The 22172-nt window shown below is 44.3% G+C and overlaps 1 protein-coding gene across 1 annotated transcript; it reads left to right on the top strand.

The window, feature by feature from the left end:
* The first annotated feature begins 9131 nt into the window (after positions 1-9131).
* On the top strand, positions 9132-21821 carry LOC145512654 (angiogenin-1-like). The gene is made up of 2 exons (XM_081506917.1): positions 9132-9183; positions 21357-21821. The coding sequence occupies exon 2, from the start codon at positions 21375-21377 to the stop codon at positions 21819-21821; it is 447 nt and encodes a 148-aa protein (XP_081363043.1). The 5' UTR covers positions 9132-9183; positions 21357-21374.
* The last annotated feature ends 351 nt before the right edge of the window (positions 21822-22172 follow it).

Below are 22172 nucleotides of genomic sequence, written 5' to 3'. Positions count from 1 at the left end.
CAAGAAGACTGTTGAAAAGCCTGAGTGTTAAGGGGATGGTGTTGGGAAGGACATCAAGCTGTAGGCAAATGAGAAACAAGAGGATGGTGTCTTGTGTCCCAGAAGATATGAACGCAACTGACACACTCAAGCCCTTGGGATTCCAAGCTCGAGGATCCTGTCACCAAGTATAATTAAGCGATCCATCTCCCTGGTCTGCATTCTCCTGAAGGGTGATGGGAGGACCAACTTGAGTGTTCAAGGAAGGCTCCCAAGACCACATCAGTAACTAGTTGTTAGGCCTGGATGGGAAAGTGAAAGGAAGTACACATTTGTCCCCTTCACAGAATGCTTGGAAATTAACCCCTGAAATACCCTTAAATTCAGAGGCAGTTGCAGAAGGTTAGAACTATTCTACCACACTACTGGGCTCCAGGCCCCAAGGAACCTCCCTAGAGAGGCTGTGGCCAGGCCCCCCCACACCCCCCATACTCTTCTCTCAGGTAGGGCACTTGCCCCTCTCCCAGGTTATACAGTTTTCCTGGCTCCTCTTCAGGAGTGGGGCTCTGGATTCTGGGTTATCTGAAGCCAACTCCATGGAGACAGAGGTCATTGTGGATGGAGGTAATTTGGGAGTTCCCTAGGAGTCAACAGAGAAGGCAATGGCACCCCACTCCAGTACTCTTGCCTGGAAAATCCCATGGACAGAGGAGCCTGGTAGGCTGCAGTCTATGGGGTTACTAGGAGTGGGACACGGCTGAGCAGTTTCACTTTCACTTTTAACTTTCATGCATTGGAGAAGGAAATGGCAACCCACTCCAATATTCTTGCCTGGAGAATCCCAGGGATGGCAGAGTCATCTATGGGGTCGCACAGAGTCGAATACAACTGAAGAGACTTAGCAGCAGCAGCAGCAGCAGGAGTCAAGCCTGTCACAAAGCTATGCATTTATCAACCTTTACTGAGCAGCCCCTTCCCCAGGGAAACATGTTCAGTCTTCTCTTAATTTCCCTCCTGCTGACACCTCAACACTTTAGCTCTCATGACAAATCAACTGCAAAAGGATAAAAAGCTTTCGAGGCTGTGCAGGTTCCTGTTGATGATCCCCATGTTACAAGACTTCCCATGTCTCTTCCTGTCCATCCCACCCTCATACACCCAGCAGCACAAACTCAGAAAGAAAGGGGTTCCCAGAATTCCCTGGTGGACCAATGGTTAGGACTCAGTCCTTTCACTGCCAAGAGTCAAGTTTCCATTCTTGGTCAGGGAACTGAGATCCCACAAGACACAAGGTGCAGTGAAAAGATTAAAGGGGGGAGGGATTCCAACACCTGAGCACTTTCCCAGAGGGGAGCCCTGACTCCCTTGTGACCCGCCAGGTGCAGTCCATAGTCTGCACTTAGGTGCACACAGGGCTGGGCCCCCGTCTCCCGCTTCCACCTCCCAGCCTCTCCACATTATCACTGTTTCCTCCGCCCAAGGACGCACACATTCTCCATATGTCCTCTCCCACTACAATTCCCAGTCCTGGGTCCTCTTAAAGTGAGGTCAGACATAGCTAGGGTACCTGAGAAAAGAAAGACTTGGGTATCTGCTGTTCCTGATTGGAGAAGATCTACTTATCTAATTACCTAATTAACCTGGGTTGTTCAGTGGTCTCTGGGCTTCAACTATTTTAGGAGAGCCGCTCCCCTTCCTGGCCCTGCTTCTCCCCTAGAGCAAGCCCCAGTGACCCCACCCTCACATCAGGGATAGTCACTTGTGCCAGCTCTTCTGGTGGCTTATCACAGGGGTAGTAATTGTTGACCAAGACTCCTGTGTGAAAGAAAACAGCTGGTAAGAGAGGAGGACAGGGCATATGAGGGATCTAGGAACATCAGATCTACAGTCTCCCCAAGAGCCACATACTTGTCTTCTCCAAAGAGGGACTTAGCAACTTAATCATGGACTATTACTTAAGGCCCAAGTGCTGAGAATTCTCCCCAACAGAAGCAGCCTCTTAGAGTCGTAATACAAACCAGACCTTGAGAAGAACTCCAGGAGAGGTGAGGGTGGAGTTATCAGAAAGCAACAAGAAGAATGGAGTGGAGTAAGGGGGAATCAGGGAAGGTTTCAGAGCAAAGAGTTCCCTGGGGAACACTTGTAAGCGTAAATAAGGTTCCCAGCCCATCATTAAGAGTAGAGGAAGGGCAACTCAGAAAAAAAGGACCGAAAGAAATACTAGACACATTCAGCAAAGCACCATGTGTTAAGAAAAGGACAAATTTCTCCATGTGGCCAGGAGGAGGCAGGAGATGGCACAGAAATAAAATGCAGGCCAGGGTAGAAGTCTCTTGATGCCATGGAAAACACTTCAACTCATAAAAGATATAGACAATTAGCTTGAACTCAAGGATGAACTGCACACAAGCAATATACACCCGAGTAGACTGAGGGCCAGAGCAGTCCCAAGGTGGACGGATGCGTCTTGGCAGCTGGAACATCAGCTCAGCTCCAGTCTCAGGTCCTCGACTCCCAGGGCAGGGTTCTCACTACACTGTGCCACCTGGTGTGCCGTGCGTGAGGAACCCATTCTCGGAATGGACTCCAAAACAGCTACAGTTTCTCACTGTGGAATAATCCCCTTCTTCTAGCCTTCCAGCTCTTCCTGTTGTGCCCTGTGGTGGGAGATATTGTTTAGGTGGGGGCTATTGTCAAGAGACAAACCACATGGATTGGGAAGTCATGCTGGCATCTAAGGTGAAGAGAGTCAGCTTTATCGAGTTTAGGGGATAAGTCTCACATTTAATTAAGTGGGGTCTATCATGGGGTCACTATTCAGTGTCTTGACCTATTGGCTGACCTGCTTTAAACTTTGAATTAAACAGCCCTGATGCCTTCCCTCATTGCAATTGGATCCAGCCTATGTTTTCATTCCCTGATCTGAGTGTTTCACTTCTCCAGGAGGGCTAATTCTTAATCTCTCTCGTTTTCCTGGTTCTGCCCCAAATTCAACTGTTTTTATGTTTTATGTAATTCTGTTTCTCCCAAGGAAGCTAGAAAGGCAGACATCAGCAGGGCTCTGGGTATTTTCTATGAATAGGAGAGGGTATCTCCCACTTGCCATACACATGTATGAGGAAAAGTATGTGATCACGGGACTCCAACTCCCTCTACCAGCTGGGCCAGCAGACTTCCCTCGCTGGACCCTGTGGTGACTGTGGCTAAGTGGTGTGATCTCTCTGGCCCTTAGTGTTATTTTCTGAGAAATGAAAGTGTGTAAAAAGATGATCTCTAAGATCTCTCTCAGTTAAAAATTGTTTTGTTTCTTTGTAAGTATTTCTTCTTCTGAAAATCTGCTTATATTTCCCAGGAAGAAAGACAATCTAAGATCTCAATATCAAATCTATTTTATTAAGATTTTTATGTTTTTCACAGCCCCAAAGTTGCTTTTATGAATGTATTCACCAGTTGCATTCAGTTCTACCTGGTTTGCTCAGTGGTAAAGAATCTGCCTGCCAACTCAGGAGATGCAGGTTTGGTCCCTGGGTCGGGAAGATACCCTGGAGAAGGAAATGGCTACTGTCTCCAATATTCCCACAGGGGAAATCCCATGGACAGAGTAGCCTGGCAAGCTACAATGTATGGGGTTGCAAAAGTGTTGGACATGACCTAGCAACTAAACAACTGACTGTGGAACATATCATTCACATACATTAGTCCAGAAATACAGATATACACAGGCAGAGGGGAAAGTTCTCATCTACACCCCCCCATCCTTACCCTACTGAATTCCTATCACAGATCAGCAAGAAATGGATTTTGTGTATTTTCACATAATACACAAATTCCTATCTTGCTATGATAAAATTAAATGTCTTCAGTATATTCAGAGATATAAGGGGAGTACAGAGAAAGCACTGTCCTGTGCTTACCAATTAATTCCCAAATGTCTTCAGCTCAAAACAAACCTCATGCCACTGTGACACTTTCTGGAACTCTTTAGGAATACACAATTATTTAAAGAAAAAAATCAGAATTATTTAAAGAAAAATATGACCCAGAGTTCCTAATGTAGAGGACAAGAAACTAGAAGGAAACTTGTGGTGGTGGATTGAAACTTGAAAAGACAATGATTAATCATAATTTTCAATGCTGATGTAAAATGGAGATGTAAATCTGTGTGTGAATTTACATTCATAAAGTCCCTCTATCTGTTCATTCAAAGAGTCTGGAAATAGCAACACCCCAAGAGTGACAAGCATGCATAGCTTTTAGCCAGAACTTGGCTTTTAAATACCATGTACTATCCTTAAAAGAACCTTGGAGAAAGGGCTTCCTGAAGAAATGGCTGACCCTAGGGCTTGGACAGGGAGCACAAAAGAGGAGACTAGAATATTTTGTGCCAAAAAGCAAGGAAGTACCCAAAGAATGATGGGGACATGTCAAAAGGACACAGAAGTCAGTTTAAGGGACTCCCAATGGCCAAATCTGTGACAATTTGAGCATCAAGATAAACAATGAAAATAATAGATAATATAAACTACTAAAAAAGTGAGAAACCATGAGGTTACACTTGTACAATAAATGAATGAATAAGTTGAAAATCTGATGAAGAACAAGATATTGACATAGTTTCAAAGTACTGTCTCCCCCAACACTTATTAATCACAAAAGGGAAAATAGTCACTATATCTAGAAACCTGGCAGACACTACCTTAATAAATGATCAAAGTGAATAACATATTTAATAGGGCAAATGCCTAAATGTCATGTGCCACCTAATAAGATACAATATGAATAACAGGGCAACAATTCCCTGACATTTCTATCAAAGACACACACCTTGAACTTAGTCATGAGGATACACCAGACAAACCCACATAGAGAGGTATAGCTTCAAAATAACTATCAAAATCATCAGAGTCAAGAAAAGACTGAGGCGTTGCTCCAAGTTGAAGAAAAACAGACATGACAACTAAAAGCAGCAGATTATTCTAAATGGAAATTTTTTTTGCTATGAACAACACTATTGAAGAAATTGACAAAATGTAACTGAGCCTCTGAAGATTAGAGGTAGTCATCCATCACGGATCATTTCCTGATTTTGATGGCTATTTGATGATCGTGATGAAGTAGGAGAATGCCCTTGTTTGTACAAAATACACATTGATATATTTGGTAAGTGGAAGGGAGAGGAAGGAGGTGAGGTGAAGGTGAAGTGCAAGTCGCTCAGTGGTGTCTGACTATCGGCCTGTATAGTCCATGGAATTCTCCAGGCCAGAATACTGGAGTGGGTAGCCTTTTTCTTCTCCAGGGGATCTTCCCAACCCAGGAATCAAACCCAGGTCTCCTGCATTGTGGGTGAGTTCTTTACCAGCTGAGCCACAAGGAAAGTCCAAGAATACTGGAGTGGTAGCCTTTCCCTTCTCCAGGGGATCTTCCTGACCCAGGAATTGAACTGGGCTCTCCTGCATTGCAGGTGGATTCTTTACCAACTGAACTATGAGGGAAACCCAGGAAGGAGGTGGTGGGCATCCATCTTCATTTGTCTCAATTAGTTAAAAAAAAAAACAGCTCATGGAAATCTCCTTTCAACTTCTGTGTAAATTCGAATTTTTTTCAAAATTAAAAAAAGAAAAAATATATCACAGTGGAAAAGTCCTGACAGATTTTACAGACTTTCCTCTGGGTGTTTTTAGATTATGCTACTTCACAGGAAGTGATTGCAATAAGCAGGCCAGGGAGAAAACAAGAGAAAGTGAATTTAATGCATGGAAAGCATAAAAATATGACAACAACAATAAAAAAAGACTCATTTATGCATCACAAACTGCTTGGATTACTTACAAGATTTTGAACAATGAGAATCTCAGAGTTTAAGTTTCCAGCACAGGGAGGTGAGGAGATAAAGAACATTTGCATGAGAGGGAACCAGGACAATCACTAAAGTGAAAGGAGGACCTGGGTTACTTTTGTGCAAACAGACCTCCCTAATTCGATTTGCTCTGGGTACTGAGCCTGCCTTTATGTACTTAAGTCTTTCAGTGTGTTTCCCCCAAGCTGAGTTATAAAATCTAAGGCCATTCTGCAGCCAGTGATACTTTTCATTTAAGAAGTCCAGATGCAGTGGCAGAGCTGTGCCCTGCACAGGAACCTGGAATTAGATTTGCTACAAGAGAAACAACTGTGGTGTGTCCCTGGGTACATGTGGATTGGCAATTGATGAAACAAAGAGGCTCATTGCATAAGTGGGCCCTGTGCCAATCTGTGGGTTTCTTCAAGTCTTAGACTGAGAACCCTCCTGCTTCTGCTGGCCCCACCCACAGGGACTGCTCTATATCTCCAATCCCAAGGATGGGGGTAGACCAGCTGCCCCTGAGCCCCAGGACCACCAGCTGGATCAGTTTACACAGGAGTCACCGCAGAGGTACTGGGTAAGACAAGGAACCCTAGAGCTGAAGTTAGTGCCCAGGACACAGGACAGACTTTGGGAAGCAGAGGGGAAAGGAGCTAGAACCACAGTGACAGCCAGGGGCCTGCTGGGTGAGCGAGGAGGGAGTGTGTGATTAGTTGCCAGGATACAGAATATACCCCTCTTTTCACAGGAAACATGGCTCCTATACAGCAGGATTCCTGGCTTGCTTTGTCTTTTTTTCTAATTTACTTTTATTGGAGTATAGTTGCTTTATAATGTTGTACTAGTTTCTACTGTACAGCAAAATGAATCAGCCATACGTATACATATATTTTGTATATGTACAAAATGATGCTGAAATTGAAGCTCCAATACTTGGCCACCTGATGCGAAGAATTGACTCATTGGAAAAGACTCTGATGCTGGGAAAGATTGAAGGCAGGAGGAGAAGGCGATGACAGAGAATGAGATGGTTGGATGGCATCACTGACTCAACGGACATTAGTTTGAGCAAGCTTAGGGAGATGGTGAAGGGAAGCCTGGCATGCTGCAGTCCATGGGGTCGCAAAGAGTTGGGCATGATTGAGCAACGGAACTGAACTGACCCTCAATGCAATGCTGCAATGTTACAGGATGGTATGCAAAGGATGAAGTACTTTTCTCCACACAACACTTGCTCATGTAGCTCATATTTGTACCACCAAAAATCTAACCTTTCCTACATCACTCAGGATGAATTGTCATAATAGCTCAGTTCAAATGCCTATAATCTCCTGCAATCCCATAGGAAATGCACTGTATTCATGATATGAACTGCCCGATGGTCAGACAAAGACACAGAATCTGTGGTCACCTTGTCCTGTGGTCACACAATCTTCATTGTTTCACATGACCACAGGACAATACCACGTGGTTCTAGTTCACTTGCATGAGATCATCTAAACTTTGGGTCAGCACTATGGGCCATGCTCGTTGGCCAAGGCCCACAATTACAACTGTGGTCCAGTCCTACCATCCACCCCGGCTATCAGCATCAGTCCTCAAGGCACAAGCCCCCAGCCTCCTTTAAGTTTGGCTCAGCTGGCTGATTCATGTTGATACATGACAGAAGCCAACACAATATTGTAAATCAATTATCCTCCAATTAAAAACTTAAAAAAAAATTTTTGTAAATGAAGCTCCCTGCATGCCTGCTTCAATCCTGCCCAACTTTTTGTGACCCTATGGACTGTAGCTCACCAGGCTCCTCTGTCCATGGGATTTTCCATCAAGAATACTAGACTGGGCTGCCATGCCTTCCTCTTAGGGCTGAACCCACATTTCTTACAGTCTCCTGCACTTCCAGGCAAGTTCTTTACCAAGAGCACCACCTGGTAAAACTCCCAGTGCACACACAATAAACTTTACAGAATTACCCACAAGGCTCTGTGTGTCTGCTTGTGCCCTTCTTTAATGTGGTTACATTCTGCTCTAGAAGCTTATCCCCTCCTTCGTGTCTGACATTTGTGGGAAATAGAGAGATATGAGAATACAGTGGCTCATTCACATTTGGGTCAGGAAGGAGCACAGGCTCTAGAATCTGGAAACGTAGACTGACAGAAAAGGGGGCAGATAATGACAGCTCCTACTCTCCCTCCATCACAGAGCTGCACTCAGGAATCAGTGAGGAACAGGAAGGGAAAACTCTTCACACACTGTGGTCAGGAGCAGCATTCAAGTGATTGCTTGGGAGACAGTTTGAATCTTTTGCAGGACTTCACTCAGAATAGAACAGAGGTGGCTTGTCATCAAATTTGTACATCTTTCCTTGAATCTGGGGCTCCTGACTTCTTTTTTATCAGCTACTTTTCCAGGCCTAGATATATAGCAATTTCCATTCCTTCCACCCTCCATATGGTCATTCATTCTTGTTCTTGGTAATCCTACACACAGCAGCTGCACTTAAGCATCTTTTCCAGAGAAATCACTGAAGGATTTACTCCTCCGGATGGATCTCTTGACTCAAGCTATTGCATGGAGAGCCTAGGTATGGAAATTTTCAGGGCTCAACAGAAACCACTGACTTCAGCTTAAAAAAGAGTGGCATGATATGATCTCATTCTTCCAACAGCCTTGGAGTAATAGAAGGAGGGCTTGGGATACTGCAAGGCTGGAGTTACATTGGCCATGAGGCAGTGAACCTTCCTTGTCTCAGCAGACTGCATGTCTCTTCCCAGATGTGGACACAGCATTTCCAACAGTCAACTCAGCTGCCTCATCACTCTCTGCCTCGTGTCATCACCCCCTCTTCCATCACTCATTCTTGATGACAGGAAGCCATGCAAAGTAATATTCTAGGTTATTCCATCTATATCCCAGGTCAGAAAAAAGCAAACTTTACCACCACAACGATGGCTCTTCCCAGAATCAGAACCAGAAGGGTGTATAGGAGATGATAAATGATAATTCTCATTTAGGGTAGACACTTAGGCCAGGTGTTTTATCAGACTTGTTAAAATCTTGTGGCTAGGGCCAGATCTACTCTTTGAGTGTGAGGATTCAAGCTTCCTCATTGCTGAAGATGTTTAGGCAGGTGTACTAGCTCCATAGGTATCCACTCACTTGGAATATGTAAGTGGAAAGGCATGAACCTGATTCATTTCCTGATCCAGGGCTGCTCCCCAGCCTACACCCAAATAAAAGCACCACAGGCCAAGCCAGTTCTTAAGGAGTTCATGGTGAGAGGAGGCCTTCAGAGATCTGAAGCCCAGTGCAGGGAAGCTGTGCTCCACTGAGCTGGCATTGCAACAGGAAGACTCATTGACAAGGTGAGGCCTACAGTGGAATATGGGTGAGGAGAGAGGACAGGGAAGGGATGGGTTCTGGCCAGATAAGAGTACCGTCAGGTGACTGACAAGGTGGACAAAGGAGGGACTCAGTGTGGAGGGATAAGGACACACAGGGGAGAGAGGAGAGAGATGCTAGGGGCTGGGGGCACAAAATGGGGCTCTGGAGGAGATGGGGATGGAGTCATGGCTGGGATGAAACACAGAGAAATCAATAGGGACACAGGGACTCGGGGACACAGAGGGATCGATGTGAGGGAGAAGAGATGGAGCAAGGAATGGGAGGCACGAGGGGCAGAATGAATGAAAGAGGACAAGGATACAAGATGAGGGGGACAGAGCCCTAGGTTTAAGGGGTGTGGTCATTGCAGTTGTGGGCACAGAGAGAGGAGAGGAGGGAAAAGACAGGGGGAGGGAAGAAGGAAACAGTAGGGCAGGAAGATGCTGATCAGTTAGAAGAAGCAGGTGTTCAAGGGAAGACTCCTAAGACATCATGAAGCTACATCAGTACTGGCTGATCCTAGGCCCAGCTGAGAAAGTGAAAGGAAGTGCACATTTGTCCCCTTCACAGAATGCTTGGAAATTAACCCCTGAAATCCCCTTAAATTCAGAGGCAGCCCAGGAAGGTTAGAACTACTTTACCACACTACTGGGCTCCAGGCCCCAAGGAACCCTTAGAGAGGCTGTGGCCAGGCCCCCCCACATCCCCTCCCCACTCTTCTCTCACGTAGGGCACTTGCCCCTCTCCCAGGTTATACAGATTTCTGGCTCCTCTTCAGGAGTAGGGCTCTGGACTCTGGGTTCTCTGAAGCCAACTCCATGGAGACAGAGGTCACTGTGGATGGAGGTAATTTGGGAGTTCCCTAGGGGTCAAACGGCCCAAGTGGCCCATCAAGCCTGTCACAAAGCTATGCATTTATCAACCTTTACTGAGCAGCCCCTTCCCCAGGGAAACATGTTCAGTCTTCTCTTAATTTCCACCTCCTGCTCACACCCCAACACTTTACCTCTCATGACAAATCAACTGCAATAGGATAAAAAGCTTTCGAGGCTGTGCAGGTTCCTGTTGATGATCCCCATGTTACAAGACTTCCCATGTCTCTTCCTGTCCATCCCACCCTCATACACCCAGCAGCACAAACTCAGAAAGAAAGGGGTTCCCAGAATTCCCTGGTGGACCAATGGTTAGGACTCAGTCCTTTCACTGCCAAGAGTCAAGTTTCCATTCTTGGTCAGGGAACTGAGATCCCACAAGACACAAGGTGCAGTGAAAAGATTAAAGGGGGGAGGGATTCCAACACCTGAGCACTTTCCCAGAGGGGAGCCCTGACTCCCTTGTGACCCGCCAGGTGCAGTCCATAGTCTGCACTTAGGTGCACACAGGGCTGGGCCCCCGTCTCCCGCTTCCACCTCCCAGCCTCTCCACATTATCACTGTTTCCTCCGCCCAAGGACGCACACATTCTCCATATGTCCTCTCCCACTACAATTCCCAGTCCTGGGTCCTCTTAAAGTGAGGTCAGACATAGCTAGGGTACCTGAGAAAAGAAAGACTTGGGTATCTGCTGTTCCTGATTGGAGAAGATCTACTTATCTAATTACCTAATTAACCTGGGTTGTTCAGTGGTCTCTGGGCTTCAACTATTTTAGGAGAGCCGCTCCCCTTCCTGGCCCTGCTTCTCCCCTAGAGCAAGCCCCAGTGACCCCACCCTCACATCAGGGATAGTCACTTGTGCCAGCTCTTCTGGTGGCTTATCACAGGGGCATTAATTGTTGACCAGAACGCCTGTGTGAAAGGTAACAGCTGGTAAGAGAGGAGGACAGGGCACCTGAAGGATCTAGGAATGTCAAATCTGCAGTCTCCCCCGGAGCCAGATACCTGTCTTCTCCTGAGAAGAGCTAAGCAAGTAAATCATGAACTATGATTAAGACCCAAGTGCTGAGAATTCTCCCCAACAGATGCAACCTCTAGAGTCATAATACAAACCAGACCTTGAGAAGAACTCCGGGAGAGGTGAGGGTGGAGTTATTATGAAGCAACAAGAAGAAACTGGTGGAGGGAGAGTGAATCAGGGAAGGTTCCAGAGCAAAGATTTCCTTGGGGAGAGTTTTAAGCATAAATAGGGTTCCCCCTCCAATTAGGGGTAGAGGATAGGCAATTCAGAGAGAAAAAAGGCCAGAGACATTACACACATATGGCAGAGCACTGTGTGTTTAGAAAATTGCAAGTTTCTCTGTGGCACCAGGGATAACACAGAAAGAAAATGTAGGCCATGGGAGACGTCTCTTGAATACCATGCAAAACACTTCTATTTATAAAAAAATATATAGACAGTTACCTTGAACTCAAGGATGGACAAGACACAAGCAATGGAAAGAACCTTCCTGCTAGCATCCCATTATACACCTGAGGAGAATGAGAGTCAGGGTGGATCCAAGGTCAGACAGTTGTGTCTTGGTGCAGAAGCAGAAACCAGTGTCAGGTCCCAACTCCCCAGGGCAGAGTTCTCACTACACAGTGTTGCCTGGTGTGCCGTGCATGGGGAACTGACCCTGGGGATGGACCCCAAAGGGCTGCAATTTCTCATTGTGAAATAATCCCCTTCTTCCCCTAGCCTTGGATTTCCCCCTTCTACCTCTTCCTGCTGTGCCCCATGGTGGGAGAAGGCTTTGCTGCTCACCCCATCTGTTGAGTTAGGGGCCTGGGAGCTCATACTGGGGTAACATCAGGGGCACTTAAATCAGAGCAGCTAGAGTGAGGAGCAAGGAGGCAGGGTGGGGAGACAGGGCAACCTGTTTAGGAGAAAGGCTGCTAGTCCAAACTGTACCCCTCCCTCTCCTTAAAAGGCATCCCATGCAGGTTCCACCAAGGAAGCAAGGTCTCAAAAAAAGTCATTTGCTTAGAAATTTCTTGAGTCACACATCTTCCATCTTCTGCTTTCTTCCTGGTGTTAATCACTGGGAGAGTTCCAACCAGTACATCACTGCTTTTTTCTCCACAGGTGGGGATATAGTCAAGAGACAAGCCACATGGGTGGGGAAGTCAAGGCAGGCATCTAAGATGAAGAGAGTCAGCCTTATGGAGTTTAGGAAACAAGTTGCACATCTACTTAAGTGGAGTCTTTTAAGGAATCACTAGGTTAAGCCTCTTGACCTACTGGCTGATCTGCTTTGAGCTTTGCATTTAACGGTCTCAATGCCTTCCCTCATTGCAATCTGATCTGGCTGTGTTCTTGCTTCCTGAATATGAATTTCATTCTCCAGAAAGGCTAATCCTTAATCCCCCTCTGCTTTCTTGGTTCTGCTGCAACCTCAACTTTTGTCAATGTGTGTGAATTTATGTATACACAGTTCCTCGATGTGTTCACTCAGAGTCTGGTAATAGCAACATCCCAAGAGTGACAAGCATGCTTAGCTTTTAGCAAGAACTTGGCTTTTATTTAAATACCATGTACTCTCCTTAAAAAGAGCCTTGGAGAAATGGCTCCCTGAAGAACTTGCTGACCTCAGGGCTGGGACAGGGAGCACAGAAGAGGAGACTAGAATATCTTTAGCCAGAAAGCAAGGAAATACCCAAAGAATGATAGGAACATGTCAAAAGGACACAGAAGTCAGTTTAAGGGGCTCCCAATGGCCAAATCTGTGACAATTTGAGCATCAAGATAATAATGAAAATAACAGATTATATAAACAACTAAAAAAGTGAGAAACCATGAGGCTACACTGATATAATAAACAAGTGAATAAGTTGATAGTTTGATAAAGAACAGGATATTGGCATAGTTTCAAAATAGAGTAGGTCTCCTACATAGGAAGGAGTTCTATTCTGAGAGAATGTTTGTAAGCCCTCTTTTTCATTAGTCCAAAAAAGTTAGCTGAGGGAGGCAACTAACACAACCTGCTATGTAGTACTATAGTATAATAGGTTTATAATACTTTTCACACAAATTAATATAAAAATAAAAAAAATTTAATCTTACAGTACAGTACCTTGAAAAGTAGAGTAGTACAGTACAACAGCTGGCATATAGGGGCTGGCATCAAGTGAACAGATGAGAAGAGTTACTGACTAGAGGAGGGAGAGGAGGTGGGAGATGGTTCAGCTGAAGGATCATCAACAATAGGAGAAGGAGGGCAGGCTGCAATTTCACTCATACTTGACATTGATAGCACAGGTTCTGGTTCGTTGCTGGATTCAATTCTACCTGTTGTTCAGCCATTCAGTCGTGTCCAACTCTGCGACCCCATGGACTGCAGTGTGCCAGGCTTCCCTGCCCTTCACCATCTCCTGGAGCTTGCTCAAACTCATCTCCATTGAGTTGGTGATGCCATCCAACCATTTTGTCTTCTGTCATCCCCTTCTCCTCCTGCCTTCTATCTTTCCCAACATCAGGGTCTTTTCTAATGAGTTAGCTTTTTGCATCAGATGGCCAAAGTATTGCAGCTTCATTTCTACCTACCCTCTTGTAAAAACGATCCAGTGATGTCTGGGTAGTAGCCCTTCTACTCTTATTTTAAATGACACAGTAGCCCTGGATTGCATTCAGAACAGTTTCTGCAAGCTTTGTGTGTCTTTCTATGTTCTGGTCCTGTGGCTCAAAAACTAACAGTGCCTCCTCAAGTAAAAAAATCTCCTTGCCATTTCTTGTGTCGTGAATCTCATCAGTTCTTCAGTTACTTCTTCCTCTTGTATCTCTTTGTCCTTTCTCTGGGCCTCCAATTCCATCAGGTTTTCATTAGTAACCTCCTTGTGTTGCACAGCAAGGAGTTCAGTGAAATTGTCCCCTTGTGGATCTAAGTTCAGCTTCTCACTGAGGGTCACTAAGTCACTGAAGACCTCTCTGGACTCCTCATCCACCTTCTCAAACCCACGAATTGTGAACAAACTGTGGGCAAAGTTGCTTCCAAACCCCATTTTCAGTGACATTGGAACTTCACACCAAGCAAAGTCAAAATTTTTTATGGCCTTGTAGATATTATAGTCCTTCCGAAATTGGCACAAAGTTGTTCATGATTTGTCACTTGTCTTTACTGCCTGATGAAAAATATGACATAAATAATATTTCCTGAAAGTCAGTATAACTCCCTAGTCTTTAGGTTGGACGAGCAATGTAGTATTCAATGGCAGATGCACTACTTTGATGTTGAGATGAAAGTCAGCCATGAATAGGGGGTGTCTGGGAGCACTGCTGAGCAGCAAATGAGTGTTGAATGGGATATCCTTCTCCAAGCAATATTTCTCTACCTCTAGGATAAAGTGATGGGAAAACCAGTCCTGGAAAATGGTTTGCGTAACCCAGGCTTTGGGGTTACTCTCATATACAACAGAAAGAGTACCCTTGGCTGTGTTCTTAAGGGCTCTTGGTTTCTCTGAATGATAAACTAAGAAGGATTCAGCTTCATATCCCTGGGAGCATTGCCACCAAACAACAGAGCTAGCCTATTCTTTGCTGCTTTATACCCTGGCAGCAAACTTCTCCTCCTTACTGATATAACTTCATCTGGCATCCTCTTTCAGTACAGTCCCAGCTGTGTGGTTTGTAACGGTTGAAAACTTTCCAAACTCAATTCTTCAGTTAATATTTAAAAAGTGATGCACAATTAATTAAAATAGGTGCTCCTCTCAAACAGTGTGTTTGCTCAGAAGAGGAAAGTGAGTGTTTGGACGCATTGTTGGATGCAAGTAGAGGCCCCACATCCTGCTACTTCTCTTTGTTCTGTTAAAAAAACAAAATTCAACCGAGTAAATTTGAAGACTTAATTGGTTTTATTGAATCATTGATTAAAGGGGCAGCATCTCATCTAGTAAATAAGAGAGGTGCTCCGAGGAGCCTGCAGTAGAAGGGTTTTATAGGCAGAAACTGGATGAAGCAAGAAAGTTATTAGTAAAAAAAGAGAAAGGATTGTTTCAGTCGAGGTTCCCCTGCTGTTTGATTTCAGAGTTTCCTCATAAGAAGAACTGACTTACATAATACCCACCTCACATAGTTCTGGCGAGGGTTAAATATATGAGCTTTTCATAGAATGCAGGGTAACACTGATTATTATAATTATTGTGATGATGTCAAAGTGCATTTGTTTTACTGGTAGGCAGCATATCTTTAGCGAACGCCTAAAACACAGGGAGACTGAAAATGTAGAGATGGGTGAAGACAAGAGAAGGTCGGTAATTTTTAACAAGATAGCAGTGTCCTAGATCCAACACCAGTGAAGGTAGTTGCCGGGGGTCTGTGAAACAGCTGGCCTCCTGCTGCTACCCTGTTTTGGTCTTTATAGACTGGGACCTGGGGACTGGAATCGATGAAGAGAGGGACGCGAGGGACCCAAGTCTCAAGTGAAACAAGGGTGCTTTATTTGTAACAGCACGTGCTTATATATTTTCATACAAGGAAGCTTTAAGCAGCAAAAATAAAGTTGAGCAAAAACATAACCAGGTGAATAACAATCGTCACAGGGCCAGAAAACAATCCATATCCTGAGTAGTAGGGACATGACTGAATAGTTTTCAGTAAAGTAAAAGGTCACTGAAGGGAATCCACGCATGTGCTCTGTCTCATGACCTCAGTCCTGAGAACTGCGTGCAGCTCTGCCCAGTCCTGTTTTCCAAGAACTGATAAGGAACAGAGGGCCCTTGAGAAACAGCACGCAAAGGAAGAAAACAACATATAGGATTCCTTAAAGTTGAACGTCCCCTGACACTACCTGATATTTGAAACCATAGGATTTGAAAGTGATCCTGGTACCCTTGGGTCCACTTTCTATGCAGGCAACATAGCCATTTTGTGAGCAGATACAAGTCAGTGTTGCACTGATGGTGGAGTTAGACAATTTTACAACAAAATATCGGGTGCTCACAGTTAGTCATTTGTGGACAGGTAAAGAAGAAAGGAAACAGAAGCCCAGGGTAAGGATATTTCTGAAGGTTAATAGCTGGGAGGTTGAGGTCAGGTGCAGGGTGAGAACAGCTGTCACATAACCTTCTCTGGAAGTGCTTTCCCAGTTCTATAAAACCTGCTTAGCACCTGTTCATGAGACCAAATTCTGTGGGTGAAGAGAAAGTACAGTGGAGCAGCATCCTCCTGGGGGACCCCGTCTTCTCTGCAGGTTTCTACAAGGCAGTTATTGGAGCTGACCCAAGAAACAACATCTTTGGGATCCAGATCATTGCATGGGAACAATGAAACCTCAATCCTGTCTTGGGCAGAGTAAGAACCAGAGATGTCAGAAAAAGCCAACTTGGGGACAAAAGGCCACATTTATCAAATTTTGCCTCCTAGAACAAATCTCTAATCCATTCAAGTGAGTTAATATTTGACCCAATTGGGCCCAAGGAAGAGGCGAATGACTCTCCATGTTTTGTCCAAGAGTAGTGTCCTTGGTTTGTGTGTCTCTGACAGGACTGAGGATTTTCAGATCTAGTCTCTCCACCCTGTCCATCTGATCACTGTATGATCAGAACCGGGAGGGGCCTCCAGGTTCACTCAGCTAGAACCCGTCTCCAGGAACAAACAGTTGTAATCCCTCTGCAGTTGGAAGGAAACTTCTAGATTTTTGTAAGATTCTTCCACCTGGGTAATTTATTGTTTTACATATGTTTATTTGTTTATATGCTATTTCTAGATGTCCATCCATCTCAATGAACCTATTCCCCCACCCTTTTAAAGCCTCTGGGCCCAAGCTCATGAATTCAGAAGAAAATGAATTAGGTTCCAAAGTCTAAAATGAAAACAGATTTCTTCAGGGGATATTCTATATGTAGATAAAAGAAAACTAGTGCAGCTGGGAGCAAGCAGAGGTTTAGGAGAGATTCCTAAATTGTGATAAAATCCCCAAAGAAGGAGAGACAGGTGCTGAAGGACATCTGGAAGCCCCCACCCCACCCCAGACACAGACAGTGTATGTGGCTTAACAAGGGAAAAACAGAAGTATATTTTTAGCTCTGTTTTCTTTTTTTCCTTTTTAATATTTATTATTTATTTGGCTACACTGGGTCTTAGCTGAGGCATGGGAGATCTTCCATCCTTGTTTTTAGCTGCAGCATGGCAGATCCTTTTTTAATTTTTTTAGTTGCCACATGTAGGATCGTTAGCTGTAGCACGAGGGATCTACTTCCCTGACCAGGGATGGAACCCAGTCCCTGCATAGGGAGCTTGGAGTCTTAGCCGCTGGACCATCAGGGAAGTCCTAGCACTTTTATCTTATAATGTGCATGTGTGCGTGCTCAGTCTTATCTCCTTCCCTGCTATTTATTTCCCTTAAGAAAGTTTTGGGGGAATTCCGTGTTAGTCCAAGTGTTGAGGACTTTTTGCTTTTCACTGCCAAGGGTGTGGGTTCATTCCTTTGTCAGGGAACTAAGAGCCCACAAGTCATACAGTGCAAACAAACAGTGCAAACAAAAAAAGGAAGAGAGAAGTTCTTGGATGCTTTTTGAAAACAAAGTAAGTGGAACACATCCAAAGTTCAAAGGAAGGTACACTGACTGTAGTTACTCATAATCCAAAGTCAAGGTAATTTTTTGGTGCATAAAGTTTGATGGATCTGTTGGGCACAAAATATTGCCTGTGGGGAGAGGAAGAGAATGTTAACTTTTATAAAGACCAAGGGATTGGTTTGAGACACAGGATAAAGTTAGTCTAAAGAACATTTGGAACAAATTCCACTGACAATTAAGTGCTTGGGTCTAGAAGGACCTGACAATTATGTGCTTGGGTCTAGAAGGATCTGTCTAAATGAGTCTGACAATCCTTGACCAAATGTGAGGCCCTGCACTTTTGGCCTACACAGATTCTGTACCATAAATATTCTGTCCTTATTTGTTTTTTTCCCACAAATATTCTGTACCACAGATATTCTGTCTCTTATTTGTTTTTTCCCAATTCCATTTTACCTTTCTTTTTGGGAAATTTAGAATTGCAAACATGAGCGTGGAAGGTGTGAATGGGGGAGCAGATATTAAATAGAGGTGGCCATGGTGCATGTTTGCTAGGATTTGGTTTCTGGATGTCTCAGGGAGTCATGATTAGAACATATGCATGCTAAGTTGCTTCAGTCATGTCAGACTCTTTGCAACCCCACGGACTGTAGTCCCTCTGGCTTCTCTGCCCATGGGATTCTTCAGGCAAGAATACTGTAATGGGTTGCCTTGCCCTCTTCCAGGGGATCTTCCAGACCCAGGAATCTAATCTCAGTCTCCTGAGGCTACTACATTGCAGACAGAGTCTTTACCACTGAGCCACTGGGGAAGACCCCAAGATTGCTATAAGCCTGAGCAAAATGCAGCTGAGTTGTTACAGGATGAATGTGCAAATTTTGTACATCAGAAATAAAGATATTCCTTCACCTCCCCAGACTGGAACATGAGGACCTTCAATCTCCCAACAAACAAGCACCTTTTTAGGGTGCCAACCCTGAGTTAGGTTCAGCGCCTTAACTAGAGGTGGAGAGGGCTGGGCTTATACCCTGAGCCTTAAAGGATGATGCACACCAGTGAGACTGGGCTCAGATCACCCCGACAACTTTCTTTCAGCTGGTGCCTTGTGACACGAACTAAATCTATACAAACTTATCTTTACAATTCCATGCTCGCTGGACTTTTGCTAATGAAACTAGAATGGCTCCCTTATACTTAATGAGAGCCATGGAATTTCAAACTTTTATAGCTAGCAACTCTCATTTCATAAATAAGTTTAGACCTGGAGAGGAAAATGACATCAGTCATTAAAACAGTTATTACTGAGGGTCTACTGTGAGGCAGGCAGTATGATTCAAGGTGGATAATATATGTCTAAAGCATAGAGTGTCTGGACAGAGACTGTTGCTGGGCCTGCCAGCTCACACCCCTTTCTGTGATCAGCAATATCCCCTGTACAATACTGACTCCTACAAGGACTCACCGTTTCTTCCAAGCGAGGGAGACAACATTTCTATCCACCACTGCCACCTAATGACTCTTTTGGGTACGATCAGCTCAGGTTCTACTAGATTTTTTTTTTTTTAATAAATTTATTTATTTTAGTTGGGGGCTAATTACTTTACAATATTGTAATAGTTTTTGCCATACATTGACATGAATCAGCCATGGGTTTACATGTGTTCCCCTTCCTGGACCCCCCACCCACCTCCCTCCCCATCCCATCCCTCTGGGTCATCCCATTGCCCCAGCCCTGAGCATTTGTCTCATGCATTGAACATGGAATGGTGTTCTGTTTCACATATGATAATATACATGTTTCAATGCTATTCTCCCAGAACATCCTACCCTCACCTTCTCCCTCAGAGTCCATAAGACTGTTCTATGCATCTGTGTCTCTTATTCTGTCTTGCATATAGGGTTATCGTTACCATCTTTCAAATTCCATATATATGCATTAGTATACTGACTCTACTAGATTTTTGAACTCTGCGATTCTGGCCTCTGTTCCCAGTGTGAGCATTAAGGATACTTCCACCCTTGACAGCCTGCCATCCTACAACTGCTTCTGATGTTAAAAGGCAATATTTTGTCCATTGCAGAGCAAGAGACTTAACTGATTGCAATGTCTTCCCAAAGTGTCTTCCCAAAAAGTAGGAGGGAAATATGCACCCAGGAGACTGAAAACACCATGTAAATGTAAAGAGCTTGGTGCTTGGGGAGCACGGCAGCCCAGCGGCTGTGGTGGAGCAGTGGCCCTGCAGGACGGCTTGTTATTCTTTTAGGTGTGACTCCCCCGGTCATCTACCACTTTCTTGCTAACCTCCCCAAATTATTTTTGCTGATTCTATTACAAATGATACTCTTATGTGCTTAATGGAAAACTTTTCAGGGACTATTTCAATATTGAGGAATGACCAAAGAATTTCTTAGTGTAAATCTGGTAATTCTTTGGCAATACACCAAATTTGTCTATAGTCATGATAAACAGATAAAGATCAATGCCAGATGCTGAGTAGAAAGGGAGGTCATTTCACTCAGCCTGTCACATGGCTTCCCATGTAAGCTGCAGAACCCCAAATACTCTTATATTTCTAGAGTCACAGTTGTACTCCCAGGACTGTTTAGCATCATGACAGGCTTAGTGCTACAACAGGTGGCCTCTTTAAGGGCTACAAAAATATTTAATATGAAAATATGTTTACTGACTTACACACAAGAAAAGCACAATATAAAAATTGATAATTAATTTAATGTCTATGACACTATACCATTTATCTTTCAATTTAGGATTCATAAAGATTATAGTATATCTAAGAATAAATTTATGGTCAAACTTTCATCCCATTATAAGAATTTTGCAGCATGTGTGATGGCCAAGAAATCATAAAAAAGTGAAAGTCGCACAGTCATGTGCAACTCTTTGGGACTCCATAAACTGTAGCCTGCCAATATCCTCTGTCCATGGAATTCTCCAGGCAAGAATACTGGAGTGGGTTGCCATTTTCTTCTCCAGGGGATCTTCCCAACCCAGGGATCAAGCCCAGGTCTCCTACATTGCAGGCAGATTTTTTATTAACTGAGCCACTAGGGAAGCCTACTTCTTGGGGAATTAGGTCTGCTTACTTTCACCTCAGGGTAAAACTGCTCTCACTACTCTTCTCACTTGTTCGGGAATCCTGTCTTCACCAATCCTCTGTGATAGCCCTTTCCTGGGCTCAAGGTTCCCTGAAAGTCCTTCTTCTTAGCTCTCGGAGTATATCTTACTGTCTCTTCTCAGTAAACTGGCACTCCCATCCTTTCCCCATGGGTGCTACATCCTGGATTAGTGAGGCACTGGATGTGTCTTAATGGTCTTTTTGTTCTAGGACCCAGCACAGTGCCTGGTACCTAATAGCGGCTTATGTAGTGCTTGTTATTAAATTAGTTAATAAATGAATTAAAGAATGTGAGTGGATTTTGAATTGCAACAACTGATAGAAAGGTAAATTCTCAGTGATCCTCAGGGATAGGAAACAGTGGTTGTACCTGGAAGTTGTATTCAGGAAACATTTTTATAGATGTTCCAAAGGAATCAATTGAGAAGACATACGAGACTACTGAGGAAAGGAAAAGAAAAAAATATATCTAGTGACAGAAGATACCTGATTCATGATGCCCTGCCAGAGAAAAAAATTCTTGTCCTTTTAGCCTAATTTGGCAATTCTGTTCTGTGCCACTATTACATCTCCTTTTGCCCTTGGCAGGAGCCTTTGTTGGAAGAGATGGTGATGATCCTGAGCCCCCTGTTTTTGGTCTTCCTGCTGGGACTGGGTCTGACCCCACTGACCCTGGCTAAGGATGATGGCAGATACAAACACTTCCTGACCCAGCACTATGATCGTAGCCCAAAGGGCCGGGATAACAAATACTGTGAAACGATGATGGAGAGACGACACCTGACGAAACCCTGCAAAGGCATCAACACCTTTGTTCATGGCAACAAGAATGACATCAAGGACATCTGTAAAGATAAGAATGGAAAACCTTACAGAGGCAATCTCGGAATAAGCAAGTCTCCCTTCCAGGTCACCATTTGCAAGCATAAAGGAGGGTCCACCCGGCCTCCATGCCATTACAAAGCCACCAAAGACTACAGAGTCATCGTTATCGGCTGTGAAAAGGGCTGGCCTGTCCACTTTGATGAGTCCTTTGTCCCTCCACGCAAGTAGTCCAGAGCTGGCTCTGCTCTTCCTTTGTAACATTTCTCCCTTACACCGTGGCAACATTCATTGCTAGGAGTCCAGAAAATGAGCTGCTGACCTTTTCTTTTCTGCTTTAGAATATAATTCATTAATAAAAATGTCTCTGAGTCTTCTTACTGATTCTTGGTCTATTGATCTTCCCCATTTTCCCTGTTCAATTGAAAGGATTGGATGGGAAAGCAATGCCTTTTTCTTTGTCAGTCAGTTCCTGATCAGGCATTCAAGGAGTGGACTTTACTTTTCTGTGAAGGTAAAAATGTTAAATTCATCTTACAGAGATTGTTGGGAAAATTCCAAGGCTTAAGGCCCCTAAGCAGA

This window comes from Giraffa tippelskirchi, chromosome 7, assembly GCF_054371585.1.
Source record: "Giraffa tippelskirchi isolate mGirTip1 chromosome 7, T2T-mGirTip1v1.2.pri, whole genome shotgun sequence".
Taxonomy (NCBI): Eukaryota; Metazoa; Chordata; class Mammalia; order Artiodactyla; family Giraffidae; genus Giraffa; species Giraffa tippelskirchi.
This window is presented reverse-complemented; position numbering and strand designations above follow the sequence as displayed.